The 19027-nt window shown below is 54.3% G+C and overlaps 6 protein-coding genes across 6 annotated transcripts; 5 read left to right on the top strand and 1 right to left on the bottom strand.

Annotated features, from left to right (window-relative positions):
- Positions 1-68: 68 nt before the first annotated feature.
- Positions 69-1166, top strand: ATEG_03761 (NifU family protein; the record flags this gene model as incomplete). The annotated part of the gene is made up of 3 exons (XM_001212939.1): positions 69-359; positions 427-963; positions 1023-1166. 3 exons carry the CDS (start codon positions 69-71, stop codon positions 1164-1166), a joined length of 972 nt encoding a protein of 323 aa, XP_001212939.1.
- A 2250-nt stretch (positions 1167-3416) lies between these two features.
- ATEG_03762 (uncharacterized protein) lies at positions 3417-3845 on the bottom strand (the record flags this gene model as incomplete). The annotated part of the gene is made up of 1 exon (XM_001212940.1): positions 3417-3845. One exon carries the CDS (start codon positions 3843-3845, stop codon positions 3417-3419), a length of 429 nt encoding a protein of 142 aa, XP_001212940.1.
- A 2111-nt stretch (positions 3846-5956) lies between these two features.
- On the top strand, positions 5957-8683 carry ATEG_03763 (uncharacterized protein; the record flags this gene model as incomplete). Its single annotated transcript, XM_001212941.1, has 2 exons — positions 5957-8103; positions 8155-8683. 2 exons carry the CDS (start codon positions 5957-5959, stop codon positions 8681-8683), a joined length of 2676 nt encoding a protein of 891 aa, XP_001212941.1.
- A 971-nt stretch (positions 8684-9654) lies between these two features.
- On the top strand, positions 9655-10609 carry ATEG_03764 (60S ribosomal protein eL15; the record flags this gene model as incomplete). The annotated part of the gene is made up of 4 exons (XM_001212942.1): positions 9655-9741; positions 9972-10128; positions 10190-10416; positions 10469-10609. 4 exons carry the CDS (start codon positions 9655-9657, stop codon positions 10607-10609), a joined length of 612 nt encoding a protein of 203 aa, XP_001212942.1.
- Positions 10610-11462: 853 nt separating this feature from the next.
- On the top strand, positions 11463-15117 carry ATEG_03765 (HECT-type E3 ubiquitin-protein ligase; the record flags this gene model as incomplete). Its single annotated transcript, XM_001212943.1, has 3 exons — positions 11463-11988; positions 12042-14147; positions 14198-15117. 3 exons carry the CDS (start codon positions 11463-11465, stop codon positions 15115-15117), a joined length of 3552 nt encoding a protein of 1183 aa, XP_001212943.1.
- A 1172-nt stretch (positions 15118-16289) lies between these two features.
- On the top strand, positions 16290-17545 carry ATEG_03766 (zinc-dependent alcohol dehydrogenase family protein; the record flags this gene model as incomplete). Its single annotated transcript, XM_001212944.1, has 5 exons — positions 16290-16397; positions 16446-16514; positions 16571-16586; positions 16645-16845; positions 16893-17545. The coding sequence occupies 5 exons, from the start codon at positions 16290-16292 to the stop codon at positions 17543-17545; spliced, it is 1047 nt and encodes a 348-aa protein (XP_001212944.1).
- Between the last annotated feature and the right edge of the window lie 1482 nt (positions 17546-19027).

Here is a 19027-nt window from a genome sequence, read left to right on the forward strand (position 1 = left end):
CACCGGAGATATGCATTTCAAACATCTTTTTTTCCCCTCTACAACAATCACCATCATACGTACACATCATGTCGGTCAGCTCAGCCTCCGCAACGATGTTCCGACGGGCGATGATCAGCACCAGACGGGCGATGCAGCCCGTCAACTGCCTCGAGTCCCGAACAGTGCAAACCGCCGTCTTCGGATCCTACAGAAGCATTCACCGTTCGGCTCGTCTGCCTGCCATCACAGCCTCAGAGACTCGCCGCCGGCCGACTCTGCGACCTAACCACATGTCCGCCGTGGCCCCCGTCAACGGGTCCTCGCCCACCAGCAAGCGCTCCATCTTCATCCAGACCGAGAACACCCCCAACCCAGATGTAAGTTTCCCGAAATGCGCCGCGGGCAGCCGGTACAGTGTACTAATCGGGTGATTCCCATGTCCAGGCACTGAAGTTCATCCCCAACCACCGCGTCCTGCCGGAAGACTTCCCCACGACGTTCCTGGAATACCTCTCGCCGCGCTCCACGCTCGCGCCGCCCCACCCGTCGCCGCTGGCGGCCAACCTCCTCAACGTGGAGGGCGTAACATCGGTGTTCTACGGGCCCGACTTCATCACCGTGACCAAGGCGAGCGACGCGAACTGGGCGCACATCAAGCCGGAGGTGTTCAGCCTAATCACGCAGGCGGTCACGTCGGGCGAGGCGCTCGTCAACACGGTCGCCAAGACCGGCGAGCATGCGCAGGAGGGCGGCGAGGAGGAGTCGCTCGGCTACAACGAGGAAGACGATGAGGTGGTCAGTATGATCAAGGAGCTGCTCGATACGCGCATCCGCCCGGCGATCCAGGAGGACGGTGGCGATATCGAGTTCCGCGGGTTTGAGAACGGCATCGTCATGCTCAAGTTGCGCGGTGCGTGCCGGACTTGCGATTCGAGCACTGTTACCCTGCGCAATGGTATTGAGTCCATGCTGATGCACTATGTAAGTCTGTTGCTGTTGTATTGGCGTCTTGAGGCGGGTTGGGCTAACGAGGTGAACAGATCGAAGAAGTTCAGGGTGTCGAACAGGTGATGGATGCGGAAGAGGAGATCTCGATGCACGAGTTTGCTAAGTTTGAGGAAAAGCTTCGCCAGCAGAAGGGAGCTCAGGCGACTGCTAGTGCGGGTCCGTTGGACAACCCTTGAGCTATGCTCTTCGCGTTCACGTCCGGTCTGGTCCGATCTGGTCTGATCTGTTTGGATATCGTATCTAATGAGTAGATAGAGGTCTTTGCGCCCAGTGTATTATACCAAATCAATTCTATGAGGTTCGTCTCCAATGGAATCTGTTCATCCCTGCATCACACAATGGCCTCGACGACATGGACCCGCCACGTGCGTCAGGTGTCAACGCCTAGACTGGAAGACACCACGCATATCGACAGTACAAGACGTCGACCTGCTACATAAGGTACTAGCGTCGGGCGGAGGACGGGAGGTGGAGAGAAGCCAAGGATGAACGATTGTTGTAGGCGGGGAAAGAGAGCTGTATTGCTGGATCGGGTACATCCTCGGCATGACACAGATAATCCACGAGGAGTTTACTTACCTGGTAGGTGGAATCGAAGATCAGGTGAGAACTCTCTGTTCGGAGATAGCCTGAAAAAGCCAATCTTTCGGCCGGACATTGTCATTATCCGTTCTATTGTTATTATTATTTTACTTTCATCTCTGCGGGAGCCAGGCTGGTCTGGACGCGGCCAGCTCCAATGGCCATCGGCTTAGAATCCGGGGTAAGGATCAAGATAGTAGTGGGTTGATCGATGGCATTGACCTTGGCTCCCCGCTGTCAGATGACTGGCTGGAATCGAGTCTCTTGGGCCGGCCATTGTGCAATTCATCCGAAGAGACTTCCCGCCATCCAATGGGTATCCGGCCACAGCCGGTAGAACAATGGATCTCTCTATTCCATCGCATCAGATGATAAGACCCAGAGATGGTTACCTACGTCACTGGTTTCCACGGGGGTCTGTTCCTGAATAAGTAACAGTTAGGTCTAAAGAATGGAAGAAACCGACATGTCCGGAGGCACAGATCCATGGTACTGTAGCTGGCCCCGTGGCCTCGGAGTCATGTTGGGGGGGGGAGGTTTGCTAGCTTGTTTCTCCCGGGACCCGCCTCCTTCGAATTATTTCGTCTTCGCTTATTACCCGTGAGCACAAGATACATGGTAAAAGATATGGGGCCTCGTGGAGAGAATGACTTTGATCGCTCGGGTCGATTCCAGATGGCGGGGTTGAGGTCGACCCGACCGGACGCGGAGGAGCTCTCTCCGCAATCCTCATTTGGTGGGAGTCGATCGTCTGTGGCAGAGGGGTTCTCATTGGGCATCGGTCGGGCTAGTACCTCTCCTACGGCTGTAGGTCATTTATTATTGTTATTAATATGGTTTTCTTTGGGCATTAGTGTCCCCCGCAATTTCGGATGCAGCTAGAGATGCAGTCGGTAGGGTTGTTGCTGGTGACAGTGAGTGACAGTAGTGAGAGTGAGGGGGTACCAGACTGTGCTCGTATTCAGCCGCAGAATATCACCAGTTGATGGAGAATAGGTACCTAGGTATGACTTGGGTAGTAGGCAGAGTTTGGATGGAGAGATCGTTCTCTTATACCCGGTCGGTTGGATCTGTTGAGAAGATATTCTCAACACTCAGGATAGGGTGACATTCAAGCGACAGGATGACGTGATAAGTCCACACGTGTGGAACGTCAGTTTCTGCACATGCTCCACTTGACGTCGGACTCTTTCCTTGTTCAATGTACATGTACATACTCCGTACATGGTGTATTCTGTACGGGGTTCTCTCTGCGGCAGGGATGGCACCCTGTCCGAAGTGGCGTCTAGCACGGTCGTCTCCTCTGCAGGAGATGACGGACACTGACTGCAATTGTCCTGGAAGAGTCTGTCGAATGAACCAGGATTGACCCGAAGGGAAGTCCGAGTTCCTGGGCAAAATGATTGCTACCTGAGGTATACCTCTAGGGAAATGGTTGGAACATCAGCTAGAGTTATATATATCTCCCAATGTTAAAACAAAAATACAAAATAGAATAATGAGATAAGAAAAAGACTATATATATACATTATCACTGATATTATGTCCAAAACGGACAAAGACGAACACTTAGGTAGGTAGGTATGTATTCAGGTACTGCCTGATGAACGTCGCATCCCCGAGCTGCAAATGCAATCCAACCATGCTGAGAGGAGGAGACGATGGCGCAGAGGCCAGTGAGACAGCGCGGAGGATCTTCGAAGTTTGGAGGGGGGAAGCGCTCCACTTAGGGCCCGACCCACTCCCAGGCGTTCCATCGATGGCCGACCTGGCAGTTCTTTCTGCCTGTCATACTACTCTGTCTGTATGGGATTCCCTCCATCACAACCGCATGCACCATTCGATCAGCCCATCCATATCATTCGACTTCCCTGCATTATACCTTGGGTATCTAGGTATGGACCAGGTATTTCCTCCCCTCCATTTCCGTAGTACATTAGACAAGAAGGCAAGAAACAATAGGTATTTCGTACTTCCTGGACGTTTATCCGAACGCCGCTTTGTTCATCGCACGGTCGCGCGACTTGTGCTCCAGACAACTTCATCGAATCTCGTTTACCCCGCCCCTCCATCCACCGTCTGATTGGCGTGGGATTCGAAAAGGGATCGAGGGGAGTTAAACCCGGTACGGACTGGTGTCCGGGCCCCCCAGCCAATGTCCGTTCAAGGAGACACTCTACAACGGACGGATGTAGCAGCCCATCCACCGGCGCCACTTCTTCTCCCAGTCTGGGCCCGTGGCTCTCAACTGCCTCTCCCCTTTTCTCCTCCATTTCGGGTGGGCTGAGGGAGCTACCGACGACGGTCAGGACGCTTAGCTTTGCATGATCCAACCTACCCTCCTCTCGCCCCCCTACCCTACCCTACCACTTAGTGACCTTACGACCGTCCTCCGTACAACCCCTTCTAAAAAATTACCATGTCTTTTCGCCTCTTCTAATAATCCTTGGTTAATATTTATTTTTTCTCCCTCAAAAATAATCTCTGGTCTTTTTTTTTTTATTTCCTCCCCCTCTCCACTTCCTTGGGGTTTCTTCCCATCTTATTCTGACTTTCGCCTCTTCCACTTCCGTCCTCTCTTTTCACTTCCTTTCTTTCTTCTGATCCACCTGCTCCCTTTCTTCCCCCTTTGACATCATCATTACCCTCCGTCATCGACTCGAATCCGCCTTCTTTTCTGTCCCTGGGTTCTCCTACGTTGAAAAAGAAATACCGTTGCAGAATCCCCGACCCGGGCCATCATCCAGCTGCGCCGCCGAGCTCCCCACTTCGACCGTCGCCCCCATAAAGGCTCGATCGTCTTGCTCCTCTGCAACCACCACCGCACCATACCACCTCCGACCTTCTATCCTCCTCGTCCGTCCGGGTCGCGAAAGTTTCGCGTGTGTTTCGCCTCTTTTTCTTCGGTCCTGCGCGCGTCTCCCTCAAGATGCGCTGCTCTTGAGGGATCTACTCATACTTATCGGAGCCAGATCGCCTTTCCCCAACGTCATCCGTCGATGGTCACACTACCATCATCTCCGACCCGCGCCTTCTGAGTTCCCCCTTTGGTACAGCGAAACCGACTCGAGTACATTCTAGAACCCATTTTTATCCCTTCTCGTGAACAAATTCGTGTCGGAAAGTCATATAATAAGTCATACTTTTTTTTTTCGCTTCGGAAAAAGAAACGGGAGAAAAAACGAACTGCAAAATCTACCTTCGGACAGACAGAGAATACATCGGCCTTTCCGAAGGACTTCTTAAAGAACGACCTGCAGCTTCTTGTCTACGGTTGTCGCAGAGCGCGTTTCTGCTCAATTCCTGGTGATTTAGACGAGAAGCCTGGTCGCTTCTTTCGCACGATTACATTTGTTCGATTACAACCTGGACGACGAATTCGGTCCAAAGACTGCTTTTGCTTGAGTTTGATAGATTTAAAAGTCGCCTTGTTTTTTTCTAGATTGGTGAGTTGTCCTGAAACCCTGCATCGTACGATCGCGAGTCGAATAGTCACTAACGGAATGCGCGAATAGACGCGATCACGAAATCCCATTGCCTCGTTTTCACAGAAATTGTTCGCCATATCGCACTGCTCTAACGGTTCCTGGCTTGATCCGAAATTGTACTCTACCAGGTATGTGTGATGTGTTGCCCGATGGAGGTTGTCTCTGCTGGTCTGGTCGCCGTTTGACACCTGCCGCTTCCCCGCAATTTCATTTCATCCCTCGGTTCCCCCAGCTTGCCCCTTGCGAACGCGAAACCGCGTACACCAGACTTCTGTCAATGTCCATATCCCTCCCCAGACTGCGCACATGGGAAATGTGAAATGCGCTAGGCTGTTTTCACTATCCCTACTTGACTTTATCAAGCCGTGAATTTCCAAGAAGTGGACAGTGATCACCGCGCAATCGCATGGCCGGGAATCCGTGAATACACGATCACATTAGATCAGGTCTGGAACGCCAAACCTGTCTGATATCGATCACTTCACATACTTCCAGTATTTCTGCCGCAGTGGTGGTCTTGCCTTGCTTCATTAATCTTTATTCCCTGCGGTCCTTCCCTATGATTTACCACACTCACCTAATTTTCTCCCTGATACTCATTGCTGACCCTTGTCTCCAAAGCCTATATCGTCCTTATCTGTCCCTGCTTAATAGATATTTGCCATCACTTCTGTGTTTATCGCGTCTCGTGTTTATCACAGGTGATTACCCACCTCACCTCACCCACCTTTCGCCTCTGTTGGGCGCGCATCTGATGAAGCCAACTAACTCAGTTTCAGCACTCAAATAGAATTCCATCTATATCTCAACTTCAGCTATCACTTCTGTCACCGAAGCTTCACCACTTCTACTAGCTCTGCGCTTCCGGACATACCCGACCTCGAAGAAACGTCATCATGTCCGCCCAAACGTCCAGATCGGCTCAGACGCCGAAGACTGCCACGACCCCACCCAGCAACGCTTCAGCTAGACTGGAAAGGTCTCATCCCGGTGTTCGCCGTTCCACTCCCGATTCAGAGGCTCTAGCGTCTTCCGACGATGACGGAGACCACACCCAGTTGCCTCCTGTATCTACCGCTGCACCGGTACCCAAGCCTGCCCGTCGAACTTCCTGGCTGAACGAAGTTCCCGCCAATCTCCCTCGCAAGGCGTCCTTGACGACAGCTGGTCCTCTGTCGACTGGGATCACAAATCCAACCAGCCCAGCCACCGACCAGTCTGGATGGCCTACCAACACGAGCCCTGGATTGACCAACTCGATGAACTGGCCGCATGTCGGAGGGAGCTCGTTCCCCTGGGGCACGGGGATCTGGAATACTGAGTCCCGGAAGGAACCTCCTCCCAGGCTCTCAGAGATCGTTCCCTCTCCCACCATGTCCAACCCCTCGACTGTGAGCAATCACTTCACTGATGAGTTGTTGAGTCCCACGACCCGTACCACCTCTGGTGAATCCGCTATCCCGTTCTCCATCCCTCTCCATCCCACGCCCAAGACATACCGTTCTCAGTCATACTCCGTGGGACAGTTAGACCCAGAGTTCTTGCCCGTCATGGCCAACAAGTCCGGAGCCGCATACTCGGGCGGTCGTTCCCGCAACGGCGGTCAGTTCTCTGCACTGCAGCATCGGTCTTCTCGTCCTAGCCTCCTGGGCGAGTTGGGCCACGACCCGGCTACTCTGGGCCGTGTGCGTGAAGATGACGATGATGACGGTGGAAGTCCCCACGGCTCGGACGGTAGCCTCAACAACTACGCTACGAACCAGGCCCGAACCATCGAACAGCTGTCGCGGGAGAATGCTCTTCTGCGCCAAGCCGCCGGCCACGTCGATGGTAGCTTCAGAGACCGCGCAATGTCCACCACGTCCGCGGCCAGTGGATATACAGTTGGTGCCGGTGCCGGCTTGCATAATTTGCATCGCATCCGTGGCAGTGTGCCAGAGGAAGCAGACCTGGCGGTAGAAGACCTCGATGAGGTGCGCGATATCCCTGGCTACAGTCACATCCATAGCAACACTCGGAGACGATTCTCGGAACATTCGGCCAATTTGGAGAAACAGTTCCCTCATCTTGCGTCATTGGATAATCGTGCCCTGGAGAATTTCAGGAAGGCTCATTGGCAAACTTCTCTCGGGTTTGGCGGCATCTCCGATATCCCGCAAAGCCGGCGCCATTCTTTTGCAGACATCCCGATCCGACACCCCTCCGTGTCGGGGGAATCGCAGGCTGCTGCTGTCGCGGCCGCGGCCGCACGCGCTGGAATGCCCGACCGAGAGGAATCCTTTGCGAGCATTGGCGAAGGACCTCTCACAAGTGCCCAAAGCCAGAATCGTGAGTATCAGCGTTTTCATATGGCTCCTCATTCCGAGGAACATGAACTGGAAACTGAGTATTTACGAGCTCGTCGGTTTGCAGAATCCTATTTTGCGCGCGATCAAGCTCTTCGTGCTCCCGAGGGCCCGTCTGCCGTCCCAACGTCTCTACACCAGGCTTACGCCATGCCGAACACCTACGGTCGTCATCAGCCAGGCCTAGCACATCCGCATCAGAACCAGCTCCTGTATATTGTGTCATTCAAGTGCCATCGGGCGGACGTGTTCTATATCCAGGAAGATACCGGTCTGCAGGTGAAGCCCGGTGACCTCGTCATTGTCGAAGCGGATCGCGGTACAGATCTAGGAACCATCAAACATGCCGACATCACTATGCAGGAAGCTCGGGAGCTGAAGCAGCACTACGCCGAAGAACATTACAAGTGGTTGATGATGTTTTCCAGACAGGGTCAGAATGCTGCTGCAAACGTCGTTGGTGCCCCTGGCAGCCTTGGTGGCCGCAGTGCCATTGGTGGCATGGGTCCTCACGGCCACGGCGTGCAAGACTCCGCGGCAGATATCAAGCCCAAATTGATCAAGAGACTGGCCCAGAACCATGAGATCCTCACTTTGCGTGACAAAGAAGGAAATGAGGCAAAGGCCAAGCGTGTTTGTCAGCAAAAGGTTGCAGAACACCGCCTCAACATGGAAATCCTCGACGCAGAGTTTCAAATGTAAGTGTCGACGCTTGCCAATAATGATCATACACTAATACGCATTTACAGGGACTGGAAGAAACTCACCTTCTACTATTTCGCGGATTCTTACATCAACTTTAACTCTCTGGTGACCGATCTCTTCAAGATTTACAAGACCCGAATTTGGATGTCCGCGATCAACCCCGCGTCGTTTGTTACGCCCCCGAGCGCTGGTCTACAGCACTCCAACACCCTATACAACCAGGAATCGCAAGCGGATCGGTCCCACCAGCATGATAATGCTCCATATAGTCACGCCCGAGACACCGCCGAGAGCGGAAGAGAGGCCGTCGGCAACCCTCTTGGCTTAGTGCGCAATACCTATCCCGACTCGTTTCAATCCTTCGGACAGGGTTCTCGCATGCCAGAATCAGGCCTCGGCGGACTTGCTTCGGCGGACCCATTCGCTCCGTATTCGCCCCACTCCTTTGGAGGGCTGGACTCGAGCTATGCCGACTATGCGACAAGCCCTGGCGGAAGCTCAGGTCCCCCGCGCATGCATCCTGGCCCTGGCGATTGGGTGAACCGTTTCCAGGGATTGTCGCTAGGCTCTTGAGATTGTGTACGATTCTGTGGCAATCTTTCGTTCATCTTGATTCCAGTTGCTCTGTTTCTGACCTCTCTGTCAGACCATCTGGATCCGTCTGTATTCGACGACCTTCTTTTGATCCTTGTACCCCCTCCCCCGCTATTCCCATATCTTGTCACTCCTTACGCCTCCCGTTGGCCTCTCGCTTTTATTTTGTACCACGCGTTTCCAAAGAGACTTAGAAAACATGTGCCACGAACGAACAAAGAGAGTTATGACCCGTCGTTAGCGCTGATACCTAATAGAATTTCACGGCGTGATGTCATGATTTGAAACCAGTTTGACATTGGGGCGATTGACATGGAGTCGATTCGTTGGAGCTGGTTTTGCATTTGTTGTGTTGATTTCCTTTTTGTTCTTGTCTAATTTGGCTGTTCTCTGTGATTACTGCTGTTGACCCGTCCCCAGATTACAGTGGTGACATTGGGTTAGTTCACATTGTCATGAAATTGTCATGGGGCAGAAAATGCTTACATAGTTACTGGGACAAATTTTGTTTTCTTTCGCACCGTTAGACCAATTCAAGAATGGGGTTGTTTGGTGGTTGACAGATCGATCCGATAGCTTCGAGACTTGTACTCCACAGAAGGCTGATGCCTTGTAGCCTGAGGGAATCTGGATTAGTCAGGCTCCAGAAAGGAAAGATAATAGACACCTCAGGCATTAATTTGGGGCCCACTCGTCAGGGTGCTGATTGGTGGACAGGAAGGCTCGCCTAAATCGCTAGCGTCCCACACACAACTCCTCCCGACCTCGTTCAAGACTTCTCTTCTCGAACTTTTCAGCAGCGACAACGACGACAATCGACGACCTGCCACGCCGACAAGGTATGTTCTCGTGCCTTTCCGTTCCATCGCGACTTCAACTTCAATCGACAATCGACTGTTAGCGACTTCACTCAATCGTTCAACGAAACTAATTTTGCATTTTCCGTCCAGATGGGTGCCCTCAAGTACGTGGAAGAAATCCAGAAGAAGAAGCAGTCCGACGTGATTCGCTTCCTGCTCCGTGTCCGTTGCTGGGAGGTGAGAATTCCCCCCCAATCTGCGATCATTTAACATCCCGCCGGGTGCTCGTGTGCTATGCCATAGGATCCCTTCTATTTCTTCCGAGAGAGGGAATACTGGGCGGCTTGAAACGATCCCTTTGAACGCCGGCGGATGTGGATGTGGCACACCGAAAAGACCTCTCCCACTGGGGGCTCGTGTGTCTTGCTATACACTCGTTGAACTTTGCTGAGAGTGCATCAATATAGCTCCGTCAGCTGAACGCTATCCACCGTGCTTCCCGTCCTTCTCGTCCCGACAAGGCTCGTCGTCTCGGCTACAAGGCCAAGCAGGGCTATGTTGTCTACCGTGCCCGTGTCCGCCGCGGTGGCCGCAAGCGCCCCGTCCCTAAGGGTGCCACCTACGGTACGTTCGATCCGACTCTGAGCAGGTGGGGGAAATTAGAGGCTAATGGGATGTGCAATAGGCAAGCCTACCAACATGGGTGTGAACCAGCTCAAGTACCAGCGTGCTCTCCGTGCCACCGCTGAGGAGCGTGTTGGTCGTCGTTGCGCCAACCTGCGTGTCCTGAACTCCTACTGGATCAACCAGGACTCCACCTACAAGTACTTTGAGGTGATCTGCGTTGACCCCCAGCACAAGGCCATCCGCCGCGATGCTCGCATCAACTGGATCTGCAACCCCGTCCACAAGGTATGTTTCTCGGACTCTTCAATATTAGGAATGGCAACTAACCCCCCTTTAGCACCGCGAGGCCCGTGGTCTCACCTCCACTGGCAAGAAGTCCCGTGGTATCAACAAGGGCCACCGCTACAACAACACCCGCTCTGGCCGTCGCCACACCTGGAAGCGCCAGAACACCCAGAGCTACTGGAGATACCGTTAAGGGTAGAGGGGTGGATCTACGAAGGTGCTTGTTGTGTTTGGAGTGGGGAAAAAATCTTTTCAAGGATGATGTGTTTATTTCGTCCCTGGCTCGGCTCTCTGGGATACTGCGGAGCGAGTCTAATGCAACAGATCTAACGGATCGCCTGTTAGCAAAAACCTTTTCCTTTGGATTCGTTTCGATGATTCCCCTAACGAAGTATGACGATTTTGTGTTCTTTTGGTTCAAGGGTTGCAGTGTAGGGTAGATGTAGCTGGCTGTAGCTCTTTGGACTGTAGTTGCATGTAGTCAAGAGCGTGTGGTAGTTAGATAAAATATATATTGGGGCAGTTCGTGATGTACGGAAAGATCGTCATGTGATGGCCGAAAATAGCAACTGAGGAATGTCCAACAGTGCCAAGAGAAGAAACAGCTTCCTTCGTCGCTATCACCCCTCATTCATTCTTCCTGTCATTCTTTCTTTCATCCTAAGCTCTCTCGTTTTTCTCCCAATTCTTCGGTCTACCTAGATACCGCCGTCCTATCCTCATACACACACATCCCTGGCCGACCAGCTGTACATCAGTGGATCTCGGACCCATCCTGGTGACTAGGCGGTTGCGTGTGCTTCCGTTGCTTCCCCAGGAACCAACCCCTTCTCGCCGATTGAACCTCGTTCTTCCCCTTCTTCCATAATCGCCAGTCAATGTCCCTACGGTGCATGGACGATCTTCAATTGTCAGACGATACCCGACCCTACCAGTTCAACCACCGTTCGATATTATCCGCCCCGGATCGACTGATCTACTTCAACCTGAACCGAACTTAGTTCTCCTGCTCACTCTTCAGACCCGGCACCGCCAAATGCGCCCATATGCCGTCGCGTTCCGCACGTAACCCGTCTTCGCCAGGTGCCAATCCCACGACGCCCTTCATCCCGGTTCCAAACGAGAGGACTGCGCCGTCCTTGCTTCCTCAAGATGCCCAGCTTTTGCCATCCATGAACCCAGACTTGCCCACCTCGCCGCCGCGGCGTCGCGGTCATTCGCGCTCGATCAGTCATCCCTTCCCGTCGCCATTCCCTGGCATTGGGAAAAGACGCCCCAGGAAGCAGGACTTTCTGGATTCCGACGATGACGATGACGACGACGAGAACGTGACGTATCTGCCCGAGCTTGCGACAAGCCCTCGCAAGGGCTCGACACGTGCGCCAGGTGAGGAATTGACAACGGGGAAATGCATGACGTGCAATTCTACGGTGCGATGGCCGCGGAATCTTCACGTTTTTCGGTGTACGGAGTGTTTGACGGTCAATGATTTGGAGCCGTACCGGGAGTCTAATGACTCGTCCACCCATGGACATTCACATCCTACCAAAAACCCGCCAGTTGCTAGGAAAGGTATGGTTCTGTTTTAGAGATTCTATTGCTCTATTCTCTGACTAATGGTGTAGCTGTCCCTCTGTCTGTTGAACGAACCAAAGCCATCATTGACGGATGCGTTGCGAGCTACCTCCACCAACTGTTGGATATGCCTGGACCGCGAGCGTTCCCTAGCGGAAATGCTCCCAGTAAGCCAACAGGTGCTGGACAGGATGAAAATAGTTCGCAGTCCCTCAGCCAGTCATCTTCCGGGCACCTGTCAGAACCTCGACCGAAGGTTGACCCACGAAATCGAAGTACGTCTGCATCTAGTCGACCGGGAAAGCTGGATGGAATGAATGGAATGCCCCACTATCTGAAGCCACAAGGGACATCGTCATCGTACCCCTCGGAATCACGGGAATCGCAAATGCAGAGCCGTGATGTCCAGAACGCTCCCAGGAGGGATCGCTCGCCTCGGCCGGCGGCGCGGTCGTACGATCCTGAGACGAAAGAATTGCCAAGGCACCCGTACGTTTTTAAAGCACTCGAGGAGTATATAATTTCCTGTTTTAAGGGATGTGACTGCCTTAATCGCTCCTTTACTACGGGGCAACACATTCCGCGTGCCGCCAGTGAGAGCAGCCCCTCAAAGCCTAAACCAGACCCAAGCTCTGCCCCTGCGCCGATTCTCTCGCCATTTGAGCCCGACGAAAAGACTTTGTTGATTGGGGACTTGGCGGAGAACTCTTCTTGGTGGATGCATGATGACGAACAGCAGGGTAGTCAGAGTCATGCTCATCCGAAAGAAAAGAGCTCGCATTCATCCAGGCTTGTCAACTCGCGGAGTCCCCGAATCAATTGGACCGAACTCGCCCGTTGGTACCAACTCATTCTGACAGCTGGGCTGTCGTGGGTTGAAAGATGGTCTGAGATGAAGCCTGCAGATATTCGCGGGGAGGAGGATTATGTGCGAAGCCGGAGGTGGGATGCTACCGATCTGAGCATGATCGAGAAGGAGTTTGTAGAATCGCGCCTGCATCTGCAGCGAACCCTCCTCAAGGCTACGGAAAACCTATTGAAACGGCCCCGGCGGCCTTTGAAGAAACCAGGGGACATCCGATTTCTTTTGATCCTATTGGCGAATCCCATGATTTACTCTTCCAGCACATCGCTCCCCTTCAACACGCCTACCTATCCGCCCCGGGACGAGAGAAGGCCTTCTCACCCAAAGGACCCCAATCCGAAACGCGCACCTGATCCAAAGCCTCCGTCTCGACATCGCAGTGGTGGTCCAGGGCACCATTCGGGGCTGGTCAAGCGAATACTGGGTCTATTGGCCCACCTTCCCAATGATTGTCACCACTACCTGGTCTCTTGGTTCTCACGGTTCTCCGTGGGACAGTTTGAGAAGATCGTCGACTTGGTTGGGAGCTTCGTAACGTACCGCCTATCTCGTCAACACGGACGCAAACGCAGCCAGACAGCGAAAAACGACAACAGCCTGGTCCCTAGCTTTTCCAGCGCGGCCGGCAACACCCCTGCGGAGCTGCATGCTGCCATTAATGGACGCAGCTCGAACAAGCCGACGACCGATGAGCGTGATCAACCTGTGGTGTACAGTGACGACTGGCAAATTCGCGCCGCGGCTCGGGTGATGTCCTTGCTTTTTACCGCAAACAACACGATCGTGTCGCGGAAGCCGGATAGTGCTCTCAGTGCAGAAGCGGCCTCTGCCACCAACTACCAGGCTCAGCGACGAGGGCACCTTCTTCCCATCAGCACGTTTTACAATACACTACTAGATTATTCGGACCTCGTGGCCGATTTTGAAGCCTGGGAATCTCGAACCGCGAAGTTCTCCTTTTGTCAATACCCGTTCTTCCTCAGCATCTGGGCTAAGATCCGTATTATGGAGCATGATGCGCGCCGCCAGATGGAAGTCAAGGCTCGTGAAGCATTCTTCAACAGCATCCTCAGTCGGAAAGCCGTCAGTCAGTATCTCGTTCTCAAAGTTCGACGTGACTGTCTCGTTGAAGATAGCCTGCGGGGTGTGAGTGAAGTTGTTGGGTCCAGCCAGGAGGAGATTAAGAAGGGACTCCGAATCGAGTTTGTGGGTGAAGAGGGCATTGACGCGGGAGGCCTTCGTAAGGAATGGTTCCTGCTTCTCGTCCGGGAAGTTTTTGACCCGGAGCATGGTATGTTTCAAGCAGTTTCGGTCAAGGATTTGGTTGACTAACGTTGGCAGGACTCTTTATATACGACGAGGATTCGCAATTCTGCTACTTCAACCCGTACTGCTTTGAGTCATCGGAACAGTTCTTCTTGGTGGGAGTCCTCCTGGGGTTGGCTATCTACAACTCTACGATTCTGGACATTGCGTTGCCGCCGTTTGCGTTTAAGAAGCTCCTAGCAGCGGCTCCACCGACGACCGGACCGCAGCCGTCTACCACGCGGTCCCCGTTCAAGTGTAGTCTGGACGATCTGGCGGAGTACCGACCCGCTTTGGCCAAAGGCCTTCGAGCCTTGCTGGAGTTTGAAGGGGACGTTGCAGAAACATTCTGTTATGATTTTGTGGCCCACGTCGATCGTTACGGGGAGGTGTTGCCGGTTCCGCTTTGCCCTGGGGGCGAGAAGCGACCCGTGACGAACGCCAATCGACGAGAGTTTGTGGATCTCTACGTTCATTACCTACTGGACACGGCGGTGACGCGACAATTCGAGCCGTTCAAACGCGGGTTCTTTACGGTGTGCGGAGGCAATGCGCTGTCGCTGTTCCGACCCGAGGAGATCGAGCTTCTGGTCCGTGGATCGGATGAGGCGCTTGATGTGGCCTCGCTGCGGGCCGTGGCGACGTATGATAATTGGGGCGTCGCTCGGCCAGAGACGGTGCCGGTGGTGCGGTGGTTCTGGGATTTCTTCCAACACACTCGGCCGCAGGCGCAGCGGAAGATTTTGTCGTTTATCACGGGAAGTGATCGGATTCCGGCGATGGGGGCGACAAGCCTGACGATCCGGGTGGCGTGTTTGGGGGAGGATGCGTCGCGGTTCCCGACCGCGCGGACATGTTTCAACATGTTGGGGCTATACCGGTACGAGACGCGGGAGCAATTGGAGCGGAAGTTGTGGGCGGCGGTGGCGAACAGCGAAGGGTTTGGATTGAAGTAGGCTGGAGTCTGGAGGCATTGTATATTCAGCTGGCTGTTTCCCCTGGAGGGCTGATTTGACCGGCTCGATGAATTGTGATGTTTGACGACCGTATTGGTATTGAGAGTATTATTTTCCCATTGATGGATGGGATAATATGATTACCTTTTTCTTCCCATTCTTTTTTCGCCCTTTATCTCCCACGCAGGCACCATCTGGGAGTGATCCATACTCCGTAGTTTGTAATCGGGCGCATGGGCTGGGCTAGACCACTGCAGGCGGATCTGGAGGGACGATCCATCAATTGATGCAAGTGTGGGGGATGATACCTGTAAGCATCCGCGGAGGTGTGTACGGAGTAGGTGTCTAGACCAGAAGGATAGAGAGCGCGGAGAAAGAAGCCGCAGGATGGGATGTATCACTTTGTGTATCTGGGGGAGGTCATGGGACCAGGGCGATAGTAGTCCGCTGTCGGAGAGTGGAGCAGCGGTGAGTTAGTTTTACTTTGTTTTGCGGGTGTCGCGGTGTGTGCGTGTCCGGTTCGATCCGAGAACCATGGATGGATATGCTGATAGAGATCAGGTACGAGGACGGAAGAGATCTGCTGGTAGATGCACAGAGTATGTACTGTAAAGTGTACTCCGTAGGGTATGTATAGGTGTAGGTGTAGGTGTATAGTAGGTGATTCTGGTCGGTTCGATGGAGTCGGGATCCCGGTTTCTTTCTGGTGCCTGGTGGAGCGGGTCGTTAGCTGGAGTGGGGGATGAAGTCATCGGTGAGCATCTGTATAGAGGGAAGCTGTATACACTCTGTGCATGGTAGACAGCAGACAGCAGAACGAAGACCAAATGGACTCACCGATCTCAATCAGAAGGAAGAAAAGAAAAGACACCGTCATGAGGGGTACCAGAGGCCGCTCAATCAGGCATAGTGGTTGGGTACGGGGCTGCGACTTGAGGGTGGGAGGGAGCGTCATACGGAGGGAGGTACCGCGCAAGTACCCTGCCTGACCTGGCCTCATCTGACTTTTGATGCCCCTCTCTTTTCTATAAATCCCTCTTCTATTCTTTTCTCTCTCCGGTTTCCCCTTCTCTTCCTCTCTTCCTCTTCTTCAATTCATTCAATCATTCCACTCCCCTTCTTCTGACTTACCTCCATTACCTCCGTCCTACTCCGTGCATCAATCTCTCACCATGGGTTCCACTCTCCCTCAGACCATGAAGGCTCTCAGATATGAGAAGCCCGAATCCCACGCCGTCGTCGACGTTCCGCTGCCCACCCTGCGCGACAATGATGTCTTGGTATGTTGTCTGAAGAACATCTGCCCACAGGCCAACTAACCCCACCAGATCAAGGTCAAGGCTTGCGGTGTCTGCGGCACTGACCTCCACATTCACGAGGGTGAATTCATCGCCAAGGTAAGACAAGATAAACTTCGTTCCTGACCCCGCTCATGCCAATGCTGACCTGTTAGTTCCCGCTGGTGCCTGGTAGGTCGTCGACGTAGACAACCCAACCCCATTGACCAACATTGACCCACATCGATAGGCCACGAAACGGTCGGTGTCGTTGCGGCCGTCGGACCCAAAGTCAAGGGGTTCGAGGTCGGCGAGCGCGTCGTTGCCGACAACTCGGAGCTCTGCGGCGAGTGCTTCTACTGCCGTCGCGGCGACGAGCTCTTCTGCGAGCACTTTGAGGCACACGGCGTCACCATGAACGGCGGCTTTGCCGAGTACTGCGCCTATCCCGGTATGTGCACCCGACCCTGTCAGTATACCTGCCGCTGACCAGTCCAGCTGGCCGGGTCTTCAAGATCAAGAACCTCTCCGACGTCGACGCCACGCTGCTGGAGCCGGCCTCCTGCGCGGCCCACGGCCTCGACAAGATCGCCCCGAAGATGGGCTCGTCAGTGCTGCTGTTCGGTGCCGGCCCGACGGGTCTGATCCTGGCGCAGCTGCTCCGCATGAACGGCGGCTGCCGCGTGGTCGTGGCGGCGCCCGAGGGCCTGAAGATGGACCTGGCCAAGTCGCTCGACGCGGGCGACGAGTACATTGCGCTGTCCCGGCAGGACCCGGCCGCGCAGTTCGAGAAGCTCAAGAAGGACAACCCGTACGGGTTTGACATCGTCGTCGAGGCGACGGGTAGTGTGAAGATCCTCGAGGACGCCATCAACTATGTGCGCCGCGGCGGTAAGCTCGTCGTGTACGGCGTGTACTCCAACAGCGCGCGGGTGTCGTGGCCGCCCAGCAAGATCTTTGGGGACGAGATCACCATCATCGGTAGCTTCTCCGAGACGTACAAGTTCCCGGCCGCGATTGACTATCTGGATTCGGGTAAGGTGAAGGTCAAGGGGATTGTCAACAAGGTGTTCAAGATCGATCAGTGGGAGGAGTGTTTGGAGTCGATGCGCAACAAGAGCGCCATCAAGGCAGCGATTACTTTTGACTAGACGGCACAGAGTACTTATACGGTGACCTGGAGGACGGGGACCTTGTGGACATCACAATTACATCATAGTACCCTAGCGATAGCAATGTGATAGAAACTTAGAAAAGTACTAGCCCACAAGGTACTGTAGCCCTACTGTACGGAGTACCTAGTTGGTGAGCGGTGACGGCTTAGCTAAAGCTATCGATAAGATCACCGCCGCCTTCACTTCCACCCCTTCACAATTCCCACACCCCTCCACCCTCACACACATACACACAATGGTAAAACCCCTAACCTTCAAGGGCGACAAGCCCAAAAAACGCAAACACCGCGCCGACCCCTACCCGGACCCGTCCTCGCGCCCCAAACCCTCCACGTCCACCACCACGACGGACACCGTCTCCGCCTCCGCCTCGGCGAACGACGACGACAACGCAGAAGACACCAGCTGGGTCTCCGCCGACACGCCCAGCGACCTCGCCGGCCCGGTACTACTCGTGCTCTCCACCGACCCGCCGACCTGCATCGCGACCGACGCAAACGGCACCGTCTTCGCCAGCGCCATCGAGAACCTCGTCGACGGCGACGCCGCGACGGCCGAGCCGCACGACGTGCGCCAGGTGTGGGTTGCGACGCGGGTTGCGGGGACGGAGGCGGTGAGTTTCAAGGGACATCATGGGAAGTGCGTATACCTCTTCCAGTTTTCTCTTTGGGAGTTTTGTATTTTGTTTCTGTGGTGAAGGCATGGTATGCTAATGGACGATGGTGGTGGTAGATATCTAAGCTGCGACAGTCACGGCATCCCGCACGCCACCGCCGCGGCGATCTCCACGCATGAATCCTTCGCCGTGATACCGGGCGAGATCCCGCGCACGTTCGCGCTGCAGACGGGCGGCGGCGAGCGCGAGCAGTTCCTGTGCGCGCGGGAGAAAGCCTCGAGCAAGACGGCCAGCGGGAGCGCGGTCGAGATCCGCGGCGACGCGGCGAGCGTGGGGTTCGAGACGACGGTGCGGGTGCGCATGCAGGCGCGGTTCAAGCCGCGGCTGCGGGCGCGCAAGGAGACGGCGGCGCGGGAGAAGATCGGGCGGCGCGAGTTGGAGGAGATCGTTGGAAGACGGTTGGGGGATGAGGAGGTGAGGCGGTTGCGGCGGGCGCGGAAGGAAGGGGATTTCCATGAGGTGGTGCTGGATGTGAGGGTTAAGGGGAAGCATGATAAGTTTGCTTGATAGTGTAATGTATACTACGTGTGGTGTGGTTGGTGGAATGAGTATATGCTAGTATTGTCTATAGGGTATCTATCGTGAGCGGATATATTGCTCGCTGTGCTCGCAGCTGTGCTCGCGGCTATTGCAATGACCGCCGCAACATGTGGTCCCGATGGACCATTGTGTTTGTCACCGGCATGCTCCAGCACCCTGGCGGGAGCACGCATTTCTTGCACAGCGGACACAGACTGCTGTTTTGCGTGAGCGACATGTCGATACACTCGACGTGGTAGATG

This window comes from Aspergillus terreus, genomic scaffold (assembly GCF_000149615.1).
Source record: "Aspergillus terreus NIH2624 scaffold_5 genomic scaffold, whole genome shotgun sequence".
Classification (NCBI taxonomy): Eukaryota; Fungi; Ascomycota; class Eurotiomycetes; order Eurotiales; family Aspergillaceae; genus Aspergillus; species Aspergillus terreus.